The sequence below is a fragment of the Nilaparvata lugens genome, chromosome X, assembly GCF_014356525.2.
Source record: "Nilaparvata lugens isolate BPH chromosome X, ASM1435652v1, whole genome shotgun sequence".
NCBI lineage: Eukaryota > Metazoa > Arthropoda > Insecta > Hemiptera > Delphacidae > Nilaparvata > Nilaparvata lugens.
Genome location: NC_052518.1, coordinates 77,240,424 through 77,266,866, shown reverse-complemented (window position 1 = coordinate 77,266,866; position 26,443 = coordinate 77,240,424). Strand labels below are relative to the sequence as shown.

The 26,443-nt window shown below is 35.4% G+C and overlaps 1 protein-coding gene across 2 annotated transcripts in view; it reads right to left on the bottom strand.

The window, feature by feature from the left end:
• Nucleotides 1-24,504, bottom strand: part of LOC111052336 (synaptojanin-1) — a 66,263-nt gene extending 41,759 nt beyond the window's left edge. Inside the window, exons 1-10 of one of the 2 annotated variants that reach the window (XM_022338981.2) lie at nt 24,073-24,504; nt 21,801-21,890; nt 9,618-9,882; nt 8,670-8,834; nt 7,198-7,342; nt 4,884-5,051; nt 3,057-3,220; nt 2,609-2,714; nt 1,892-2,050; nt 579-732 (exon numbers count right to left, since the gene is read on the bottom strand). In XM_022338981.2, coding sequence (XP_022194673.1) covers nt 579-732; nt 1,892-2,050; nt 2,609-2,714; nt 3,057-3,220; nt 4,884-5,051; nt 7,198-7,342; nt 8,670-8,834; nt 9,618-9,882; nt 21,801-21,890; nt 24,073-24,199 — 1,543 coding nt within the window. In that variant the 5' untranslated portion in view covers nt 24,200-24,504. Of the gene's footprint in view, nt 1-578; nt 733-1,891; nt 2,051-2,608; nt 2,715-3,056; nt 3,221-4,883; nt 5,052-7,197; nt 7,343-8,669; nt 8,835-9,617; nt 9,883-15,019; nt 15,119-21,800; nt 21,891-24,072 lie in introns of those variants that run through there. The other variant, XM_022338982.2, reaches the window with a different exon arrangement.
• Nucleotides 24,505-26,443: the final 1,939 nt, after the last annotated feature.

The window sequence follows — 26,443 nt, the reverse complement described above, 5'->3', positions numbered from 1 at the left end:
GAATGTGATTTTGATAGAATCAATATAAATACAGTAACAGTGTGCTTCTACTCTCGTGAGAAATAACATTGGCCATAAAGCCCCGTGCTGCAAACTAAGGTTTGCACGGACTATAGTCAGTGATTGAATAGCATTTGTAATAGAAACAGTGCCTGCATGAATATTATTTTTAAAATGCGAATTGATATTGCACCCATTGATTTGGGTAGTTTGCTAATAAGTAGTTCTAATCACAATAAAATAGCGAGGTTTGTGTCTTATTTGTGAATAAGTATGTAATAAAATTATATTGACGTTAATTATCAGAAAATAGTTGATTATAATAATTGTAAGTGTTGTTCCTGTGGAATATTCAAATCCAATTTTACTGATACTCTGGTCCGTTCCGAATAAGTTGAAAGCAGTTATAATTCATACCTCGGAAGTTTATACTTAATTTATTACTGATATCCAAGTGAGCAGATCAAAACATTAACAAATCGGAATTGATCAGGCGTGACCTGAAAACTCCAGACCTGAGCCAATCAGGTCACACGATATAATTATTCATCAAGATATCTATGTGACGAAATTCATACCATAAAAGACTGAAGGTGATAGAAGACATCTAGCTTTGTCAGCTAACTGAGCAGCAGCCGCATTGCCGAGTAAAAGATCGATAGCTTCTTGCTTGCTGGTGTCCAGAAGATTGCTTCGCACAGTTTTGGCAGCTGAACGTGAAACATCCATCAGCTGTACAATTAAACATACAATTTCAAGTTTTCGAATGCAAACCTATTGTTCTCAGAATATGATTGCATGAGATTTCAATATTGATTCATGATTAAGGTCCGGCCACACAGAGAGCGATCTGCGATCCTTGATCCTATAGGATATAGATAAGATATAGAAACCTATAGTATAGCATATCGCTCTCTGTGTGGCAGGGCTCTTAGCGTTATAAAATGGTATGACAAAGACTATTCGCATTCATTTCTTCCAATAGATTTAAGCTATGTTCACACCAAGCTATTTTACTCTGCAGAGCTACAGAGCAACATGTTTTTGAACGTCCGCAGAGTTTGTGTTCACACACCAAGAACATCTATGGGCCGACAGAGCTATTTTCGCTGTTCTCAGTTGCACTCGGATTCCAAAATTTTCAAATATTACATTTTTCTTTTGTTTTGCGCAAACGCGAGCCAAATTATTTTATTACAAGGCCCTGAACCCGAATCTAAAATTAGAGAATTCTTCTATCTTCATTTTTACGTTATTTAGGTTTTCGATGCGAGATCTTTATCGAAAACATCCGCTCGTGCCTGGAGAAAGTCGCTCCCAGAGCGATTCGCATGCGAGCAGGGTTTTCTTGAAAACGTCGGCTGGCAGATCTCGGTGTGAACACCAGACATTGTTTAAGCTGTCGAAAAATCTTTTTCTTTAAATCGATCCACAGACTCTGTAGAGCTGCAGATTTTGGTGTGAACATTACTAAAGGGGTGTCTTACAACAACAACAACAATCTATCAACATAAAAAGAATTATAATAATGAAGCATCATTTAATAAACCAAAACATCCTACCACTTCAACATCTCAAGATGATAAGGTTAATAGTTAATACACCTTAATTTGATGGGAGAAAAGATTAATCAACAATGTATAGGCTATGATTAGCCGGTACTACTGTTACAGACTCAATGAACTAAGAACAAGTAATGAATTGTGTCTTGTATCAATGTGATTTCCGCATATTCATATATGACATAGAACATTAGAAGATATATTATTAAATTTGATGAAAAATTCCCCTCATTGTTAATGAACTGAACAGATAAACCAGTCTCAAAAGAATAAATAATCAAGAAATTATTTTTTCAACAAAGTAGAATATTTATAATAAGTATTTGTACCATAGAGCTGCCGCTGTTTCCAGAGCCGGTCGAGAATTTACTCAGTTCATTTCCATTGGCGGCCCAAAGCTGAGTGAATACTTCTCGGAAGCGATTGAGCGTGTGATTTTTGTTCTGTGAGTGGAGCAGACCCAACAGATCCAGTTGCTTTTCAAGCGTCTATAAAAAATATGAAACATGTTTTATGAATAAATCAGAATTAGATAAAAAAAACTATTGTTCTCTTATAACTCTGGGTGAGAGCAGTTAAGGCAGCATCTTTTCTTTATACAAAATATTAAGTTAAATGCCTTCAATAGATATGTGTTGAAAAAGTGTGAGGCTCTGTATTTAATTGAGTAAAGTAATAACCGGACCTGATCATACAAAGCTTTTACCAGATCTCACACTCAAGCAAGCACCATTTGAAATTAAATGGGCAATATTACATCATTTTTTCATCCAGACCTTTACAAGTTATCACAGAATTTATGTTTTGAGTATTTACGCAGCCCATACCACTGAGGGTTTTTCGAAGAAATCTATCTGATCTGTATTTTATAGTAGAGATATTTGATATTCCAGTGCAATAATGCAATTATAATACTTTTACTCATTGAAATCTTACTAACTATAAAAGTAACATGTTGACAATCAACTTGTACTATAAATTTAAGTAGAAACAATTCAAGTCAGTGAAGGGAGGAATGAATATTACACTGTGCACAAATGAATTACCTCGAGTCCAAAAAATGATTGCACAGTATTAGTACGGTCAAGACAATCGAGGCCGTTAGTTCTGATTGTGCCATACTGTATACACTTATTTTCGTACTTTGTTTCCCTGAAAAGAAGCAAAAATTAAGATCCAAGCATTAATAATTTTGGTCATTACTAAAATAGATTGTTTAATTGCAAGATCCATGACAATTTTCTTCTTCATATTACAAATAAATGAACACTTGATTGAAGAATAAAATTATGAAAAATATGAGGAAATAAAATAGAAGTGTGTATAAGCAAAAAGATAAAATATAATTTTGGAATTTTGAAACTGGGGTTTTTAAGTTCAAAGTTGCAATAAATACTTATAAGTGAATAAATTAATGACACGAGTTGTTCTTAAGTTCAAGATTCAAATGTTTAATTACATAGATTAACGGATTAAAAAATATAATTAGCTTACGATTCCTCCCAATGAACGAAGAAAAATCCGTGTGCTTGCATATGATTATCAACTTTGGTCTTCAATTTGTTGAGGCACTTTAGAGCTCCCGCCCTGCTTTCTTGGAGGTAGTCAAATGATACAAAAAAAATGTCTTTGCATTCTGGCAAGGAGGAGTGATGAGTCTAAAGACAACAAATACAATAAACAAATGCATTACTGACATTCATACAAAAGGTATTTGCGATTTGAGTAATCTTACCATAGCATTTATCGTCCAACCAGAACCAATTGAGGGATAGTTAATACCGCCCCAGATTGGGGTAGAGGAGTCATCTCTAAATTCTCAAGTACGAGTCATGGAACTTGTTCGATAAACAATAAACTTTTACATTCTATTCAATTTGTACATTTTAATGACTGCATCAACTATTAGTAATTTTGACAACAAATAACCTGTAAATATTTATTGCACATTCTGTAACTCAAGAAAACTGCCTGTAAGATTTTGCTAACTTGGATCTGGGAGTCTAACTGTTTACGACGGTAGCGTGAGCTTTGATCATTTCTCTACTTTGAATAAATAATTAGGGACTCGATCGATTTGAAGTTTAAAAACATGAGCTAGGAAATGTAATGACACTCACCATCGTTCAAATTATAAATCCATCACTATTGGAATTTTCACTTCACTATTGTTTGTTTACTCACTAATATTTTCAATAAACAATTACACATTCACTTGAATAATTCATAAACTGTTCAACATAACCCACGGCGGAAAATAAAACATTTCAACAACATACAGATTCAACAAGCACTTAATTTTGGGCCCTCGAGGCCCGAGGCTACCTCTGGATTTTAATGTGATTCCGGCCGCGGCTTGATTGGAACTGGAGTTTACACGCAAATTATGTTCCCCTTCCACCAACGAGAAGACGATCCACGTGGAGAAAGAGCATAATTCCGTGGGAAAGGGAAATGCAAGTTTGAAATATTCCCAAATACCAGTGTATTTTCCATCACTAACGGAAATACAGTTCCGTGAGTATACCTCAACCCTGCATAAAATTGGAGTCTTCCTGGATGCAAGTTAGCAAAATATTGTTTTTTTTTCTATTATTTCTATTAAAACTAGTCACTACGACTAACTATTAATTTCGTTCTCTTATTTCTTATCCTAAAATATCAATTTTATTGCTCAAGTCTTCCAGTGAAGCCTACAGTTCCAATATAATTTCACTACATATAATTCTTTCACTACAATTTTATTTAATATACTTTTTTCACCTCACTAGCACTAAATCAACTCGAAGGGCTTTGTTCTCTTCAACCTTCTTGTGGATTCAGTGTTGTCTAGTAGTTGGATAACTTTTGTGTTGTCGTGTTGATAAAATATTAATGTGAGAAAATTATTTTCCAACAGCAAAAATAAAATTCCCACGATACAAATTCACATAGAAAATTAAACTAAATGAACACTAAAGTCTGATTGATAAAGTCCTAATTCTACACTCCAAATAAACCAATAAATAAAACTATTATCACAATTACAGAGTTAATACGAATAACTGATATTCGATCATGAAAACAATCAAGGTGATTTTCTTATAATTTCAATAGTTAAAATTTATCATCAAAAGGATTTTTTAGAAAAATATAATTGATCATTTAATAATTCAATCTTATTGATGCGATTTCAAGTCAGCTTCTATTTGTTTTAAAATATTTTGTGCTTAACCTCATATATAAACATAATACTGTATACCATTTAAGAATGTTCAATATAGGAACAAAACTAAGAAATGCATGTTTTACATTTTCAATATTAAAAAAATGATTGATTACCTCAAATGCTTGACTTAGAAGTGCTTCTCCTTCTTTACTAAGAGAATTACTCAACAGATTGACGAAAACCTGATGACCGTATTTTTCTTTTAAGTCCATCACATGCTTCTGGAAAGGGATGACGGTAGGTAAGAATTCCCTGGAAATTCTCACTTTATGTGATCCAACCTGGAAAGTTCAACATTTTAAAAATAAACTACTAAATAATCAACGTAAAACTCTTGACCATTCCTTAAAATAAGTTGGGTGGAGTAGTTCAAAAATCGTTAGTCTGAACAATTAATTAAATAATAAGTGCCATTAGAGAAAGTGTTTGCGGATTGTGCAACAAGCCAAAAACTCACAAACTTTAATGATAATCGAGGATGGTTTTCAAAAGAAAGCAGAGTTTTGAACGAAGACAGAGTAAAATTTAGGAGGAAACAAATTAATGCGAAGAATAAGATACATTTTAGATTGAATGCCACACAAACCAAATGAAAAATCACAAATTTCACAACAAACCAAACACAGGTCAAAGTAAAATCATACACATACCACTAAACCCAAATAACAGTGGACTAGAGAACCCACAATAACGTGGTTGAGTGAACTTGGAATATTTACTTAAAAATGAAACTCACCATTCAAGAAATACTCCATTGTTAAATATTGGCTGGCACGAAAAGAAGAAAAGTCTTAAGATCATGATTATAAGAATTCATCCAGTTCAAGATGTCAACAATAAAATGGTAGCGCAAATCAAATTCAACCACAATAGCATTGAACTTTGATAAAAGTTCTCGCGCATAGACTAACATAGTAGGCCTATTAATTAGCAATAAATTGAGCATGCATACAATATTTCAATGTTTATGTAAATTATAATTATTGAAGGCAATGTTTATTAATATTGGAGTTATCAACTTTCAACTATCTTATTTACATCGTGTTTCTAAAATAGATCGATAAATTTTGTGAGTGGTTTCCCATCATTAAAATAGATAACAAATTTCAATGAACATGAGTCCTAGAATGCATTGTCAATGAGACAATAATGGCGGAAGATTACAAACTTCTTCAAATTCTTAATTTTATAAGCGTCTCATGAGGATACTTGATGATCAATGCTTAATTAAAGTAAGTTAAGAATTCGAATAAGTCCAATCAGAATAAAATAAAACCATAGAGAAAAGATAGCATAAGCTTCTCTATGATAAAACTTACCCAAGTCACATAAATCAGGATACAAAAAAGTCAAAACAGACAAAAAATTGCAATTTTATAAATCTTTGCTTTGATCAATAAAATAGTAGAAAAATTCAAGATAACCTTGCTCGTAATGGTACAGTATGTGTTTTCATTGCAAATGTTGCCCATGTAGGCTTTTCGCCTGTGCGTGGGTAAAGGAATGAGTGTGTTATGGTGATTGGTGAGATGATCAAATGTCCTTGCTTAACGGCGGGAACCCAAGTAAGAATTAATACATTATTGAAGACGAAAGACTGGAAACCACAAAACTTGAAACATTTATATTCTATAGAGTACTATTCGGGACAACTAAATACTAAAATTTGCGAGCGCCAAAATGTCATTATGTGCTACTACCAACAGCTTACCAGCTTGATTTCGTGCGTACACGAGTATACAAGTATTTTTTCAGTAAAATAGTTGAATGTAAATGTTAAGAATTGCATGCCATCTATTGGTAATTGTGTTAACTACTTGAATTATTGAGACGCAATTCATTCTCCCTCTCCTATTCCTTTCTTGACCTTGGCTGTGAGCGAGCAGTCCAGTTCTCGTTCAGACGTTCACATGACAACATGTATACACCTCGCCCGTACCATCTTGCCTACCTGGCTTCAATCGTGGATATCTCAACACAAATTTTCCGTAAGTTACTACCTATGTTTACAGTCGTATTTCTTAAATGTTCTTAAACTCGGTTCTCCGTAGTTCCTAATTGTGCTACGATCTTACACATGTAGTACAATAAGGAATTACAGAGGACCGAGTTTATTAACATTTGAGCAATACGACTGTAAACATAGGTATGTAACTTACGGAAAATTTGTGTTGCGAGCGCCACGAAAGAAGCCAAGAATTGGCAAGATGACACGACGTGTTGACATGTGAACGTCTACACGAGAACTGGACTGATCGTACACAGCACACAGCCAAGGTGGAGAAAGGAATAGGAGAGGGGGAATGAATTACTTCTCAATAATTCAAGTAGTTAACACACAATTACCAATAGATGCATGTAATTCTTAACAAAATGATTCAAGTAACTGTATGCTAATGTTAAGATAATTTGAGAACGATGACTCACCTTGATTCCAGGCTGCTCCCAGAATATCGGCACTGATCCCCGTAATTGTACAAAAGACGTAGATGATCTATCGCAGACAATCATTTGTTCAGTCTCAACAAAGTTGGCTACAAATCCTTCGTCATTCAGTCCTCTAAGACTGAATCTGAAAAGATAACATAAATAATTTAGTGTCGCAATAATAAAATAGACATGATTATACAACAAAACAGAGAATATTCTTAATATATAAGATATAAAGCATATCCTACATGTTACAATGTTTGCAAAGAGTTCCTAAAACGCCGAGGAATTTGCGGAAACAAAAATACTTCCTATATACAGAGTCGGCATTATAATTTTCTTTTTTTCAAAACTTGATAAAACGCATTGTTAGAGTCAGAAAAGTTTTATCTGGATACACTTAGAGTACCTATTACTAGTATTTGATATCACACTTTCAAGCATCGCAGGCGTAATTTTGGCAATTTCCAACTTTATGTTGTTCTTTAAATCTTGAAGTGTTTTCGGATGGTTCACATAGACACGGGATTTCAAAAAACCTTACCGAAAATAAATTACACGGGGAAAAATCAGGAGATCGAACCAGCCATTGCAAATTGTCTCTAATTGGGATAAGGCATTCTGGGAAGTGTTCCTTCAAATCAGCCATTTTGTGTATTATATCCATTTTGTATGGATAGAAATTAAGGTCTTCGTGAAGAATTCTCACAGAAAGTCCAAGGGCAGACGCACATTTGGGTGCTGAACGCCTTGGAGATTGATTGCAATATTTAAGCTCTCATTGTCTCAATGTTTTGCGTAATCTAATGGGCCGTGGAACTTCAAGTCTTCGTTTTGTTGTTCTACCTGATTTTCTAAACGTAGTAACCCGTTTTAACCCATAAAACAATTGATTTCCGGTCTGGAACACGGGTCGACGGGGCTTTATTAAACCGATTCCGTAAAGCGCAGCTGCAACCACTGAACAGTTACTCGAAAAGTAGGCCTCAACAACGAACGCACACTCACTCCTCGCTGTTACAACGCATAATGGCGATTGAACTGTGCAAGAACAAAACTTTAAAACCATACCTTTCGAAAGTGACTACTAACACTCCGATATGTCATCAACTAACTCAATAGTGCACATTTCAAAAAAGGAAATGCTCCTAAGCAAGAAATTAGTGGATCCATAGCTGACCACAATTCTGTTGAGCTTAATACACTCTTCTCAGCAGTTGATTCTTCAGAGTAAGGCATATGTATGGGTACACTTCAACCTTCACCTTTAGTATTCGAACACGAATACTTTACCTTTCGACGTATAACTGAATTTCAAACTTCTAAAGGAGGTGATTATGGGTTTTAAATCACATATTTTAATGTGAAACCTCTTTGCATGGCACATAATTTTAAAGGTCATTCAAAAAAAGAAAACTGCATAAAAGTTGTGAAAATCATGAAAGACAAAAATAAAATGCTATACACACCTTGTGCCTGCTCTTTCAAGGCATATACGTGAGAAAATTATGGCACGTGCTTTTCTAGATCCGACGAACACTGTACGAATCTCAACGGATCCACAAATAACTTTTAATAGCCAGACGTCGCATTTGATGCCAGCCATGATGAAGGGAATGTGTAGAGTTCGATTCCTAAAACATGGTCACATTTCAGATTCATTTCAACGATTATTATCTGAAATAACACTTGCAGCGCAGATTAACAATCATTATTTAAAAAGTAAATAGAAATTCGAGATACACTTGGAAAATTTTAGTAGATATGATCATAAAAATATGCACCATTACACTCAATCTGTTAATGGAGAAGCAAATTATTTCTCAACACCTTACTTATAATTTTAGCGACAACTAGAAATGGATACAATTAAATGTTGTTTCATGGAAAAAAGGTTCCCAATTCAAGGTTTCAGGTGCTGTTCCCACTACACGATACGCCGTATAAGCCACGGTCATCAGACAAAATATAATATTTAACACGATTTTTGTCTCCAGTCTTTAGTGAACATTACAAGAGTTGAAACCTTGAGGTAAGATACGAAAACAATTCATGAAGTGTTGTCCTTGATGATTTGTGACGCATAGGGTTATAGGGCTACATAGAGAAACTCTCATGTACGGAATGAAAGGATGCATCGTCAGAGCGGCACGAACACACCCTTACGGATCATGAATACAAGGGAAAATAGCACATCAATATTTTAAATTTATTTGACACACTTTATGCAAGTATGCTAAGGGTTATGGGGTAAAATGAAGTTATAGAGATTCAATTTGATATTATGATACTGAAAAACGATAAATAGGAACTTGCAGCATGACTGAGCTTGTAGTTTATATTGCAGTGATTAATATTGGGTAACAAATTACTCATCATTGACATGAATGTGTAGAATCTTAAATGCTCTCACTCACCACATAAATCTGTTGTCAGGTTGGAAGACCTTAGTCCTCCTCTGGGCACACATGGTGATATCAGCTGGTGGTCTATCGCTGGGCGACCACGAAAAGTAGAACATGCCAGAGCTAAGCAATTTCCTGAGATCCGATATTTTCTCATCCTCAGCATATGGACCACGAAGAGGAATAAACGTCGTTTGTGTGATACGATAAATGCTAGTACAACCATCTCCTAGTTCGCCCACAGATGTCAGTCCGGTTACCATTATTAGATATTGGCCTGCAGCACACATAAAAAAATAAAATTTTGTTGAGTATTACAGAAGAGTTGGTTTCTTTTAATTCGAATAGGGTTCCCAATGAAACCTCCTACTGTCAAATTATCATTGTAAAGAATATTAAGCTTTTTCCTAAATTTTCACCAACCTTATAAAAATCTGGTGTGGTACACTCACACAACTTTCCTTGCTCATATTTGAAACTACGATCAAACTTCTGTATATGTGTATATATAATTGTTTTCAGAGAACTTTTTCCTTTGTGTGAATTGTGAAATTCGATGATTTTTTAGTCATTTTTTCAAAGTCGTAAAAACAGCTGCTCTACAGATGAAATATCTCGACTATGTGTTCTTTTTATGAACTGCGCTACCTACCTACCTCATGCACGAGAAGGAGGTTACTAAGTCCATTTCTCAGGGATGGGGTAGACCCCCATTGGTTTCCCAGAAAGGAGACTCATGCCAGTTGATAGAGCTGATAAATAACTATACAGGGTATGAATTTGAAAAAAATCGGTCAAGTTATTTTTGAGAAAATCGTGAAAAACATGGTTTTTTAGTAATTATCCGCCATTTTCTCAAGAATATTACGGAGCTCCTGCAATTTTCCCAGCAATGAGATTCATGTCAGTTGATAGGGCTTATAAATAGCTATTCATGATATAAATTTGAAGAAAATCGTTAGAGCCATTTTCGAGAAAACCGTAAAAAACATGGTTTTTAGTAATTATCCGCCATTTTTCTCAAGAATATTACGGAGCTCCTGCAATTTTCCCAGAAATGAGACTCATGTCAGTTGATAGGGCATATAAATAGCTATCCATGATATAAATTTGAAGAAAATCGTTAGAGCCGTTTTCGAGAAAACCGTGAAAAACATGTTTTTTAGTAATTATCCGTCATCTTGAATTTAATTTTATTGAATTTCTTATTGTTGGATCCTCATGATATAAAGACCTTAAGTTTAAAATTTCAAGTCAATCGGTTAATTAGAAATGGAGTTATGGTGTTCACAGACATACACACATACACAGACACACACACACACACACACACACACACACACACACACACACACACACACACACACACACACACACACACACACACACACACACACACACACACACACACAGACCAATACCCAAAAATAATGTTTTTGGACTCAGGGGATCTTGAAACGTATAAAAAACTTGAAATTGGGGTACCTTAATTTTTTTTGGAAAGCAATACTTTGCTACCTATGGTAGTAGGGCAAGGAAAGTAAAAACATTGGAAAGAAATAAGCTCACATAAATAGCCCAAATGACATGAAAAAACAAACTACCTAGCTTGAATAAATGCGAAAATTAAAAACAAATTAATGACTATGTTGATCATGTTAATTTTCGAATTGGTGGAGTATATTTATTACACTCTTTTTCTATTAATATAATAATAATATCGAGTGACCTGGTTGGCACAGTTCTGGTGTCAAGTTTACAGTTCGCAACTGATTAATTTCAGGGTTTCTGACATGACCTGACGACTGGTTTTTTTTTGGGACGATGACAAACTGGGCTGACGACAAACTGGGATGACGACAAAGTGGGCTACAGACAAAGTTGCACGCCGTCAAACTGGGCTGCATTCCTTAGAATGCCAGTTTGGCGGTGCATGCAACGACAAACTGGCACTCCTGAGATTTTGTCATTGAACGACAAAGTTGCACGCCGTCAAACTGGGCTGCATTCCTTAGACTGCCAGTTTGGCGGTGCATGCAACGACAAACTGGCACTCCTGAGATTTTGTCATTGAACGACAAAGTTGCACGCCGTCAAACTGGGCTGCATTCCTTAGACTGCCAGTTTGGCGGTGCATGCAACGACAAACTGGCACTCCTCAGATTTTGTCACCAGACGACAAAGTTGCACGCCGTCAAACTGGGCTGCATTCCTTAGACTGCCAGTTTGGCGGTGCATGCAACGACAAACTGGCACTCCTGAGATTTTGTCATTGAACGACAAAGTTGCACGCCGTCAAACTGGGCTGCATTCCTTAGACTGCCAGTTGGCGGTGCATGCAACGACAACTGGCACTCCTCAGATTTTGTCACCAGATGACAAAGTTGCACGCCGTCAAACTGGCTGCATTCCTTAGACTGCCAGTTTGGCGGTGCATGCAACGACAAACTGGCACTCCTGAGATTTTGTCATTGAACGACAAAGTTGCACGCCGTCAAACTGGGCTGCATTCCTTAGACTGCCAGTTTGGCGGTGCATGCAACGACAAACTGGCACTCCTCAGATTTTGTCACCAGACGACAAAGTTGCACGCCGTCAAACTGTGCTGCATTCCTTAGACTGCCAGTTGGCGGTGCATGCAACGACAAACTGGCACTCCTGAGATTTTTTCACTAAACGACAAAGTTGCACGCTGTCAAACTGGGCTGCATTCCTTGGAGTGCCAGTTTGGTGGTGCATGCAACGACAAACTGGCACTCCTCAGATTTTGTCACCAGACGACAAAGTTGCACGCCGTCAAACTGGGCTGCATTCCTTAGACTGCCAGTTTGGCGGTGCATGCAACGACAAACTGGCACTCCTCAGATTTTGTCACCAGACAACAAAGTTGCACGCCGTCAAACTGGGCTGCATTCCTTAGACTGCCAGTTTGGCGGTGCATGCAACGACAAACTGGCACTCCTCAGATTTTGTCACCAGACGACAAAGTTGCATGCCGTCAAACTGGGCTGCATTCCTTGGACTGCCAGTTTGGCGGTGCATGCAACGACAAACTGGCACTCCTCAGATTTTGTCACCAGACGACAAAGTTGCACGCCGTCAAACTGGGCTGCATTCCTTAGACTGCCAGTTTGGCGGTGCATGCAACGACAAACTGGCACTCCTCAGATTTTGTCACCAGACGACAAAGTTGCACGCCGTCAAACTGGGCTGCATTCCTTAGACTGCCAGTTTGGCGGTGCATGCAACGACAAACTGGCACTCCTCAGATTTTGTCACCAGACGACAAAGTTGCATGCCGTCAAACTGGGCTGCATTCCTTAGACTGCCAGTTTGGCGGTGCATGCAACGACAAACTGGCACTCCTCAGATTTTGTCACCAGACGACAAAGTTGCACGCCGTCAAACTGGGCTGCATTCCTTAGACTGCCAGTTTGGCGGTGCATGCAACGACAACTGGCACTCCTCAGATTTTGTCACCAGACGACAAAGTTGCACGCCGTCAAACTGGGCTGCATTCCTTAGACTGCCAGTTTGGCGGTGCATGCAACGACAAACTGGCACTCCTCAGATTTTGTCACCAGATGACAAAGTTGCACGCCGTCAAACTGGGCTGCATTCCTTAGACTGCCAGTTGGCGGTGCATGCAACGACAAACTGGCACTCCTCAGATTTTGTCACACATTTCAATTCTTTGAACTGACTATGATGATGATATGGCTGTGACGAACCTGAGGAGAAGAATCCGTCAGATCAAGAAGTTCTAGAGGCTTTCATAATTATCAGGCAAGGATTAAAACTGAAAAATAGTGTACCAGACATGTCTGTTTGAATAGATGTTAGTCGTTTATTGAACATGATTTTTTATTCAAATGCAAAATTCAACCGAAAATTACTCACTTTTTCAAATATAAAACATTAAAAAATAGGAAGGTTGAGTTATTATAGTAACTTATTTATAGTGAAGTTATTGACAAAATAACTGTATTTTGCGTTCCATCTAATAGTAGTGTAAAAAGTTGAAAAATATTGCTACAGAGTATGTACTTTGATTAAACTCTACTAATAGTACAAATCAAGCTTTCTGAAAATAAATTGGTGAGTTTACTTACTTATAACATTCTACAAATATTCAAAAAACATGTTTTTTTTCAAACAGCATGAATTTCCAAATTTCCATATAGGTACCCTACCCACGTTCGCGATTATATGTTCTATGTACCATATTCATTTATTTACCGCTGTGATACGATATTATAAGATCCATAGGATCGTGGCAGTTTTCTTGACAGAACCTCTCAATAACGAATACCTCTCTGCAGCGATTTTTTTCTCGGGATGATCGACTTCGTTATACAGAGGTTCGACTGTAATTATAACAAGGAGGGGGCCCCCTAGTTTGAGAATTTTAACCAACCATTTTTTCACATCGCGTGATAACTGATTCTTCTTAGGCCTCCAAGGCAATTCAAAAGTAATATGTATAAGAAATATTGAGGACGAAGACTTTGCAAAAGTTTCTGGGTTATCTTCAAATTAATATAGTTCATAAGATTTTTATCACAATTTATATGCCTACTCCAACAGAATAGTATGATAATGTTCTGCTTACATGATTTGAAATGTGCCATAGGCTGCTAAACTCGAATTTTCAACTCCAAAAGCTTCTAAAATTGATTCCAACTATCAAACAAAAATATTCTGATAGACTACAATATTCTAAACAATCTTCATTTCTGATGAATTTCCATTCATTATTGAATGAACTAGGCAAATGTGACTTTCTGGTGCTGAGAATATAATGTAGAAATATCTCTCCAAACACCAATTTCAAAACAATCAATTGGCAATATTGCATCTAAAGGTGCGTACAGATTTACGCGCCGCGAACATGAGCAATTCACTTTTAATCAGCTGATGCCAAGCTGTTTATATCTATATCTTACCGTTTCTGTAAAAGTACAGCTGATTAAAAGTGAACTGCTCATGTTCGCGGCGTGTATATCTGTACGCACCTTAATAGCCTACAAGCTCTCACACTGGAATGTATTTCGAACTTACAATAGTGAAGCACTTACAGTATGGTAGAACAATAGAAGAACTTACAATATGGTATATTCATTCCGTGCTCATACTCAGTACTTATCGATCAATCTCCATTTGTCATCTTTGAATACTGCCTCTTTCTCACCCAATTACAAATGCAGTGATAGCACCCCACCCAATGACCGCAGGGTATACTCAACCTGCTGGCTTCATATTTTGTGCAAAACAAACAGACATTTCGCCCATTACCAACAGTTAATTCCTCTTGCTCGTTCAAATCTGCCAGCAGGTGAGTAACTTGCTGATCGACAAACTCTGCGGTACACATCTCGAAAGGTGTGTTTGGGTTGAACGATATCACCACTAACCTGTACTCCTTCAATGATTCATCAACCAACTCATTCTGATTTTCATGTTGGTTTGTTTCTGTTTCTTCAGTCGTTTCTTCATGAAGAATTCCTACTGTCCTATTACAAAACATTGTGATCAGACTTTAAATAAAAAAGAAGAGAGGTAATTATGAATCTATGAATGAAATGAGAGCATGAATGCACCAAACCCTACCAAGCTGGTGACCTTATGCTGATGTATCATTTATTAATGATGACAGAAGCCTCGATTTAAACAAATAGAGAGAGAGAGAGAGAGAGAGAGAGAGAGAGAGAGAGAGAGAGAGAGAGAGATATGAGATTGATTGAGTACTTTATTTATGTAGATTACAATATATACTGGCTTTTACATTATATACAATAGCTTACAATACAGCAAAATTATAGATTAATTTACATAATATAGACTAAGAAAATTATTATTGAACTGCATATGAAAAAAGCAATTGGTAATAGCTATAGATAATATTGTTATGCATCTACATAAATTGGCGGAGCTTTGGACATATCAATGTCCATTCTTTGGAAAGAATATTCAAAATATCCTTCCCACTAACTCTCTATCAAAGAGAGAGATAGATAGATAGATAGATAGATAGATAGATAGATTTTATTTTACAATCGTTACTAGGCTTGTCGCCTATGGTAACATGTTTACAAAATTACAGTTTTACAAATCATCTTAAATGATAACACAGCTACATAACATAAATTATTCTATTACATTCTCATAATAATAATAAGAGATATGATAATAATTCTATATAACTCTAAAATAATTAACAAAAAATTTAAGATGCATAATAATACATACAATAAACGAAAATAAAATGCCATTGGATATTATGATTTACAGGTATTAGTAGGTGTCAATCAAACGCTCCAATACTCCAGCAAAACAAGCAAAATAATATTGTTACTGTACAACGATTATTGCAAATTTCCAATAAAAAAGTATTCACAACTTCTACAAAAAGATTGTGGCTAAAAACATATCTATGTATTCTCATTCAACAGAGCAACAAGCCTGGACCTGAACGAGAGAGAGAGAGAGTGAGTGAGATATTGATTGATTGATTAATTGCCTTTATTAGGGCGGAGTTAGGACTCATGTTCCTCTCTGCCACTCAACCCTAAAGCCCGTTTAGTGCGTAAAGTGGGTGCCTAAGCATTGGTGTATTAATTTGTGTGTGTGTGTGTGAGTGTGTGTCTGAGAGAGAAAGAATGAGAGAGAGGGAGTGAGGGAGAGGGTGTGAATGAAAGAGAGAGTAAGAGAGAATGAGTGAAAGAGAGAAGAGTAAAAGAGCGCTAAAGAATAAATCAGTCAACGTCCTAAATAACAATACGAAAATTACATTGACCCATGTCAGATGGACTACACATCTATAGAACTAATCACTCGCCGGAAGCCCTTGACTAATTCCGTTTTGTAGTTTCTGCAATCCCTCCCTGTTTGGAACAATATTCACAATTCAGGTAGCTTATAGCTTATGTGGTCGCCCTTTTTACTGTATCTTTGAAGCTCATTTATGAAGTCTACCAGATCTACTCTGTTAAGTCCAGTCACTATATACATTGGTGCATGCAATTTATATTGTAGTTCTGATTTTTAATATATTATTTGGGTTCATAAGAGAAGTCCAGAACCAATTTCTTCATGCAAAATTTCCTTGTGCTAGATACAGAGTGGCCCAAAAACCTCATATTTTCGGCTCATTTTCCAGTTTTCAGCTATTTCTGCCAAATCTCGTAATCGGACAGAAAAATTTGCTCTAGCCTTTTTTTTAGATTATGAAATTCTGTATAAAATGAGATCATTCGGAACTCTTTATCTCCAATGAGTACTGAGTTTTGATTTTTCAAAAATGAGTGAAATTTGAAGAAAAAAATCAAATTCGATGAATTTTAGTTTTTGATCAACAATATCTTACGATTGTGACCATTTAGATGTATAATTCAAAATCCCTCTGGGGATATTTTTGTGCTCTACAATCTGAGATCAGGTAGAGCGCTCTATCTCATATAAATTTCCAGGTACACCTGATAACAATGCTCCTTGTATTGTGAAAAACACCTAATTTTCAGCTTCAACCATCATCACCAACTACATTGTCCTCACATTAATATTTCGCAAAATGACATAAGTTTATGATATTATGATCTATGTGAATCACCCGTTAGATGCATTTCAGTATTTCCTAGTGGAGAGGCGCGCTTAAGGACACCTTAAGGATCAAAATATCAATCACTTTTAACTTTTGACACAATGCTCAGACAAATACAATAACTGAATAACAAGAGATGTAAAAATTTCTGTCAATAATGACCGCCATCTTGTATTTTTCAATGATGTCGAATACCATCATCAATAATCTTATTCGTCTTGTTGTAACGAGGAGATTGAGACCATTTGCAAAATTGCAAATTTTCAACTTATTATTCAAGATTTATTGAAATCGAAATTGCAAGATTTCGACTTATCATCATTACGATCCTTATTATGCTAGACCTAATGAAGAAATTGAGACATCTTCCACGGCTGTTACTCAAAAATGACCACAGAGTGCCTTATTCATGACGTTTGCGCCCGAACTATATTTTAAATTATCTCTAACAAATTTGATTATTCTGAAACGTCTCTGATCGGGGAGCTTTAGGGTAGAACTAGCAATGTGTGCTGGGGTAATATGTTCATGGCGTTCAAGAGAGTAAACAAAACGAAGACAATAATTTTGGCAGCGCAGCATTTTATCATTAAGTGTAACTTGCATGTCATTGTGGACAGAGTTGCAGTACGTGAAATGTGAAAAAATCAAAGATTGGACGAGTAATAATCGTATACTTCTAGGAAGGACATCTTGCAATTTTTCAAGTGAATGCATTGCTGAGAAAACCTTTCTACAGGTTTTACTGACTTGTTCTGACCAGTCGAGGTTTTTATCCATAATGATGCCTAGGTTTTTCAGAGAGAGATACCTTGATAAATTCGGATACGCATTCATAAAATCAAGCACTATCCAATTATTGATATATGTTTCATATTATATTGTATTGACATAATTTTTTGTGTATTATTTTTATTGATAACTCTAACCTATTAATAATTTAACAATATTAAACCTCCATTTAAATGGTGGTTGCCGCTTCATGCCTTGATAACAGATTACAGATTATCAACAAAAATTACAAGATAAAAGTCCAAGTAGCACTAACATATTATTCAAATTTTAAAATTTCTCTTTAGTCAAATTATTTTTAATCTCTTATTCTTATTGTAATGCAAATCATTACAATAGTTTATTGTTTAATATTATACTTTCTGCACCAGTAAAAATTCTGACTAAAGGCAACTCAAATCTGAGACCAGTTGAGGTGGGTGAAATATAGCTTGATATTAATAATAGCTGAGCTGCGATAGAGCAGTCGAAGAGAACAGTCGCATAACAGCTCTCTTATCGCTCAGCAATGATAGATATAGCAAGTTACCACGCGCAAATAGGCTCTTTTCGTAATGTTAGGTGGTGAATACATATGGTATTCGCAGTAGACAAACACTAGTATTATTGGCACATTGTTGTAGAATATTTTCAAAGCTTCAAAATGACATCTGGTTGGAGGCTGTAAGTCCATATTTTACGGCTGGAGCGTCATCGGAAAAAGAGTACAAAGTACTGTTTGCAGCGGAAAACACGCTTTTTCCACCAAATGCCAATCTCAACAATTAGAAAACCGTGTAACTCATGACTCTTTGAAGGTACATACTTGGGAATGGTATCAATCTCTATATAATGATGTGTAGAAATAGATTATCCATGATGACAATCTTAAAAATGTTTGTCATCATGAAAAAATCAAGATGGCGGCAAAAATATGTCGATTTTCAAGAAATCATCTTTAATTCTAATAATGTCGAGGATTTTGGATCAATTAAGTCATCTGGAAGCTTCAATACAATCATACTACAATATCCGAAAGATTTATCCGATTCCACCAACTTTTACTATGGTGAATTTAACTACAAACTCTTGAAATCAGATTTTTGGCTGCCATCTTGGATTTTTCTAAGATGACAAACATTTTTGAGATTGCCATCATGGATAATCTATTCCCATACATCTTTATGAAGAGATTGATACCATTTTCAGGTCTGTACCTTCAAGGGGTCATGAGTTACAAGGTTTTCTAATGGTTGGGATTTACATTTGGTGGAAAAAGCGTATATTCCGCTGCAAAAAGTACTCTTTTTAGTATATTTCGCACCTAGAGCAGAAAATGAGATTTTTCCGGCTCGAAATCGGTTTTCAAGTCCGAGGCTGTAGGACGAGCACTAGAAAAGATTGAGAGCCGGAAAAACACTTTTGCCCGTGGTGCGAACGATATTTTTCGCCACACTACAGGTATTGCTGACAAAATAAATAAAATAAAGAATACAAAATAAAGAATACTTGTTATCGTACCTATCTCTTGATTTTAGTGGTAGAAGATTTGCAGTCAGGATTTCAGATTCTTTTAAAATTTCACTTGGAATATCACGGGCGTCGTCATCTTCAAGCATTTTTGAAAATTCGGAATGTGCTAATCAACAATAAATAATTGAATAAAAATGGTTGCGAAGCGAATGCTGAATTAGTTTGATTCGAAATTCGAGCTGAAATAATGGGAACTTCAGATGAGGAAAGTTGACACTCGCCCGATCTAGCGAATACGGACTTCCATGTTAGCGGCTGGAAAGAGTACGTTTTCCGGCCTAGGCCGGAAAGAAACCCTTTTCTGACGTCAGACGAGAGTCGTCTGCAAACAAGGTCTTTCAGATCTACGTAGGGACTGGAAAATAGCTGCTTTCTGTGCAGTGTGGCGAAAACTCTTTTTCCGATGACGTTCCAGCCGTAAAATATGAACTTACAGCCTCCAACCAGATGTCATTTTGAAGCTTTGGAAATATTCTACAACGATGTGCCAATAATACTAGTGTTTGTCCACTGCGAATACATATACAGGGTGGAAAGTTTCTGTTTTCAACATTTTCTGTTCTTCAGTATTGTATATCGTCATTATCACTTAATTAATTTCTAAAATCTAAATTGAATCCCACCCTATAACGTTTGCTTTGTGTGGAGTTGAGAAGTTGATATTGTGGTCATTATTCATATTGAATGAAAAAGACTAAGAAATTGTCAAAAACCACTGATTTATTGATAAATAAATAGAAAGACCGGTTTCGGTTATTACACCATTGTCAATCTCTGATAAACTAAAACTAAATACAAGAGCAGCAGAATTTATACTAGTAGGCGAGTACTGCTATTGGTCGAGGGCATGAACGCCTGCCATTGGCCTAGCTAGACAGTCTCCTCCCCCTCAACGGTGTGACAAAATGGCTGCTTAAGCAACAGAATCGCCATGATAATAAAATTTACTTTTTAGTACAAAATAAGAACCAAGAAAACAAATGTGAAAGATAATAAAACAAATATGTAAATGGAAAAACTATTGACTAATGTATGCTTACATGTTTATGATAAAACTAAATTCGTAGTGTTGTACTGGTTGAAATGAATCTGGTCATTTAAACTATACTGGGGATTTTCCTTAATTACTCTTGTTATGTTTTTTTGACAATTTCTTAGTCTTTTTCATTCACTATAACGTTTGTTTCATTTATCTATTTTGAGTCATTGAAGCAATATTGTATTCACTATTACTCATTCTAATATCATCCACCTTATTTATTAATCCCATAATTCTAGATTCAAATCATATATTCACATGTTATAATACTGCTAACAGCTCTATTCCATCACAACCCGGTCGTGTATTTATGGGAAGGATATTATTTTATATCCTTCTTAGAGAATCGACAATTATTTGTTGAAACACCGACGATTTATGAAGTTACATTACAATTTTATATTATTGTTATTCTAATTGCATTTAATATTTATTTTTATTGATCAATTTTTTATACTTTGTCAAATTCGTTGAATAATTAGCATCACCGTCATTTAATGTGAATTAGTGTATAAGCCAGTAATTATTGTAACATACATAAAGAAATCTAATCTGATAATAGATACTAGACACAAACTAGAGTTTGGAGAATAGTATCTCTCTGATCGATAGTAGACACAAAATCTTGCATGCAACGCCAAACTGGTACTCCTGAGATTTTTTCACTGAACGACAAAGTCGCACGCCGTCAAACTGGGCTGCATTCCTTCGACTGCCAGTTTGGCGGTGCATGCAACGACAAACTGGCACTCCTCAGATTTTGTAACTAAACGACAAAGTTGCACGCCGTCAAACTGGGCTGCATTCTTTATAGTGCCAGTTTGGCGGTGCATGCAACGACAAACTAGGCTGGAAAACCAGCCCAATTTGTCGTCAGCCCACATTGTCGTCAGCCCAGTTTGACGCGGTCCCATTTTTTTAGGCAGCCGTGGCCGACGACTAATTTGTCCATCCAAAACAGAGAAGTGGCCCGAGATAAATATCTTGCCCGGGCCAAGATTTGAACCCGGGCCTCTATATTATAAAGCCAGCAACAGCAAATAATCCACTCTATTACTATGAAAAATATTTTCTATAAATCTAGTAATTGCTAAAATGCTATGATACGCTTCTATGATTTGGCACAGTATTTATCATTAATTATTAGGAATTTAAGATTATCTTCAGAATTGGATAAAAGAGAATATTTTAAAAAAATACAATTATTGAATAATAATTCATTTTGAAATATTATCAGAATGAATTAACTAACCTGAAGTTGCAGTTAGGATACCCAAAGTTCCGTAGGCTTCGCATAATTTATTAGTATGCTTTTTCTTCATGTCTTCCTTCTCAGTTTGTTCTGAAAGAAGAGAATAATAATGAATTAAGTCTAATCTGATCATTACGAGAACTGAAAAAATACAATATAATTGAGGTGGTGCAAATAAATTATTCATAAGATACTTTGCTATCAAAGTTTCACATATGGATATATATCTGATAGAGTTAATATCAGCATCAGAGAAATAGATCCAACCCATCCACCGCTCCACGCTCCAACAGATCAACTCAATTGTGCAACCCTCCCGCTATCGTAGAACACGAAAAATAACCAAAGAGGTAGAGGAGCTCGAGAATGGAAAACAACTTATCTTGTTATTTGTATGTATGGAACTTGAATTCCACACATAAATTGATATTCATGTAGCCCAAGTTTTAATTGGAATGAGTGAGCAACCTAAATCGATATTCAACAAACTCAATCTTCAGAGGTTGATGAGTAAAAGCCGAAGAAATTTCACAAGCGAAACAAGAATAAGACAAACTATGAACCTGGATTTCCAGGGATGTAGTAATTTGCAACGACATTATTTTACAAAAACGAAATTCTAAGTGATAAAACAGCCATATTAACAGAAATTCCTGTAGTTAAAAATAATTTTATTCAATCGGTGAACCTACACTAAGTTGTTTAATGTGAGTTCATTCTAAACCATTAGGAAATTTCATCATGAACATGAAATTGACACAGGCAAGCAAGGCTGAAATAGCATGTCATATACGATGAATGTAAAGAATTATTAGTTTATTAGTCTTGGGATGTGATCGTTCGATGTGTGCACGATCAGCTATGCATGGCCTAGCGTGCAGATGAGAAACAATATCTGGAAAGAGCAATAGAAACACCACACTGAAAGCGTGCATTTTCTAGTTGTGTTCACTGTGAGCAGTTATATGCAAGTCACAACGTGTTTCAATGGCACTTTCCAGATTTTGTTTTTCGGCTCATGCATGATTCGACGTGCTCTTGAACATATACACATTCAATGTGATCACACCCTAAAAGTGATATTATTAATCAGGAATATAACACATGGAGTTCTACTGCTCGCGAGAAAACAACAGTTTGAATTAGTATATTAATGCACATAAATAGAACTAAGATTGATATTGTCATCTATTTTCCACTATGAAACACAAACTCGTGCTTTGGTAGGCATTATAATTATATAGCTGCAATAAAGCATACTCCTGGCTAATTGCAAAAAAACTATATTGGTTTTTGTCTTGGCTAGTGAATAGATTTCATATCAAAGTTAGTCCAGTCACTATACATTGGTGCTTGCAATTATTTATATTGTAGTTCTGACTTTCTAGTATATTGTTTGAATGCATAAGAGAATTCCAGAATCAATTTTTTCATTCAAAATTTCCTTGTGATAGATAAAGGTTGGCCCAAAAACATCGCGCCTCTCCACTAAATTAAGTGCATCTAATGGGTGATTCTCATAGACCATGATCTTAGGAACTTATATCATTGAGCGAAACATCAATGTGAGGACAATGATGACGGTTGAAGCTAAAAAAAGGTGTTATTCAAAATACAAGGAGCATTGTTGTAAGGTGTACCCGGAAATCTGTATGAGATAGAGCGCTCTACCTGGTCCCAGACTGTAGAGCACAAAATTACGCCCAGCGGGATTTGGAGATATACATCTAAATGTTGACAATCAAAAGATATTGTTGATCAAAATTGATTTTAAAAAAATCATAACTCAGTACTCATTGGAGATTGAGAGTTCCGATCGTTCACATTTTACCCTATAATCTAAAAAAATGCGGAAGAAAATTTTTCTGTCCGATTACTGGATTTGGCGGAAGTAGCTAAAAACTGAAAAATGAACTGGAAATACGATGTTTTTGGGCCATCCAGTATCTAGCGCAAGTGAATTTTGCATAAAAAATTTGGTTCTGGACTTCTCTTGAGTATCCAAACAATACTAGAGAATCAGAACTACAAAATAAATTGCAAGCACACCCCCTTTTTCATGTCTGTATTGACTGGAGTGAGATTCACGTCATAAAGTCACATTTTACACGCCTACTTCAAACAACAAATAAGTTGAAGGAATCTATTTGAGTTAGAATTACTCGAATTTTGTTTTTAGAATAAGTAATTCAAACTTTAAAATGACTGATATTGTCTATAGTCTATAGGCAGGTTGTAATATTATAAAACGATAGTACGCAATAATACTTACCGAGAAGGATAATAGCCTGAGACTCTAGTAGTAAACTGGTTTCTACATTTCGCTTCTCGAGTAGAATGCTATACGGCAGACCAGGAATATTCTTTTCTAAAACTCGAATGTTCTTTACCAAAGCCATTTTTGTAATGGAACCTGAAGTGACGTGACTTGATGCAATAATATTATAAATTACACAACTATTTTCGCCATTATTGATTGCAATGCCTCTTATTGAATATTTAATAAGTAATACCTGTGGTAATACTGAATAGAATAAAACTACAAATGTAGAACTTATCCCTTCACGAAAATTAGAACTTTAGAATCTTCCTTTAAGAAAACGAAATTCAAAGATTCCAGAACAATCATAATCTAAAGTGCATGGAAGATGGAAGATAAAGATAGAATTCTAACCAAACTTCACATAACAAGTTCGCAATGCTTTCTTTCCGGTCTCAGGTGTACCAACATGAATGCTGATTTGCTTTCCATCGAACAATAATATTGAGCGTCTTCAGGGATACACTGCTCCAATGACTCGAGTGACTCGAGCTAGGTGACCCGCGTTTCATGGGAGCTTTTGACAGTTCATCACCCGGTCGCCATCTTTGATTTTTCTAGCCCGGGTCAGGAATCGTGACCCGACCAAATAGTACGGGCTACGAAGTTCTAGCTCGAGTCACCCGGAATCGGAGCGCTCCTATTGGTTGAAAGTTTCGCGTCGTCTGCTCTGGTCTGCAGTCAAGTAAACAACACAACTAAATGCAAATATGGAGGATTATTACGAATACAAACATGAGTTTGTTTTTGAAGGCATATTTTATAAAATAATTGGAAAGGAGGAAATTTACACATTATTGGCTGGTAAGTTTATTAATTGAATTTTTGACAATATTATTAGTTTAGTATAACTATTATATTAAAATATATTTGTGCTCATGACGTGATCTACGGTATCCAAAACTGTTACAGTAGGCTTTTTAGTGTTCATAAAGGAAATAAATTGTGAATAATAAAATAAATAATATAATATTTTGTTAATATTATTCTGTGTGGTCATGAAAGTTATTGATCCATTTAAATAGCATTGAAATATTTACTTTTGATTTTGGCTACTTCTTAGATTTTTATAGCTGTTTAACCTCAATACCTATTCGTATTTTGTTTATGGCATAATTTATTAAAAAATAAATAGAATTTCATTATCAAATTTCAGAATACTTAATCGGCTAAACATAAACTTAAACCTAATAAACTTCACTCATTTTCATTTCATTAAAAAGTTTGTTATTCTATGGAATAGGCCTATGCATTATAAAGATTATAAAAATTATCTCTTGCTTTCTATAAGAATAATTTTATTTGCTATGCAGGTCCTCTGCATTTCATGAAGATTGATTTCAATTTAAATTTAATAGCTCAAGTACTGAAACTTTATGATTTTTGTTTTACAGGCAGCTTGGACTTCTTCCAGTCCTACCTGAAACAAAACTATGGCCACATCGAGATGGCTGGTTTAGCAGCAGGTAAGGCGCTTTCATGCAATCCTCTTATAATATAATTTCTATCACATACCGTAATAACGATTAGTGATAGTAGTCACATTGGTATAAATAATTTTACCATATTCTGCTGCTATTTTTTGTAGATACTGTGATAATTTACGCCAAGCTAAAAACTTGGAGCTTTTACATTAGAGTTGTCATTCAAAGTTTTTAACAAATTATGGCAATATGTTAAAATTACAGCAAAATTGCTTCCTCAACTTGTAAAAATCCCTCTATCTAATATGATTTTTGTTTTCCATACATTCTAAACACTGAGAAAGTTGCCAACAAAATTTTCCTTCATTACAAGTCCATGCAGACTATGCTTTCTTAGCGAAAATTTTGACAGCTCTTGTTGCTCCACATTGTTTGAGAACAGCAAATTTTTAAAGATAATCAACAACTTTTTTATAGAAGAATCTGTAAAAACTTTGGTGTATAATATGCAGCTTTAAACCCATTGCATTTTGAAAACTTAAACCAAGCTACTCCACAATTGAAAGAAGTCTGTCTTTTCGTCAATACTAAAGAAGATACAGAGAAAAACATAGAAGACTTACAGTATAGAGAAATCTCTAAAACTGTGAGACGAATAAAATGTTTAGGAAAATTTGTAACCTTTAATTTTTCCTAGGATAGTCAGTATTTGATTAACATTGGTGTTGCTATCCTTTTGCCAGATTTTTTACAATGTTGAAATATGATCAATAATTGTTAATTATTAACAAAATTTTCAATCAAATTATGCAAGTGTATTATTTATTGAAAAGTAAATTCACTTGATGAGTACAATAAATTGATTGTTCTTCAATACTCAAGAAGATACAGAGAACAAC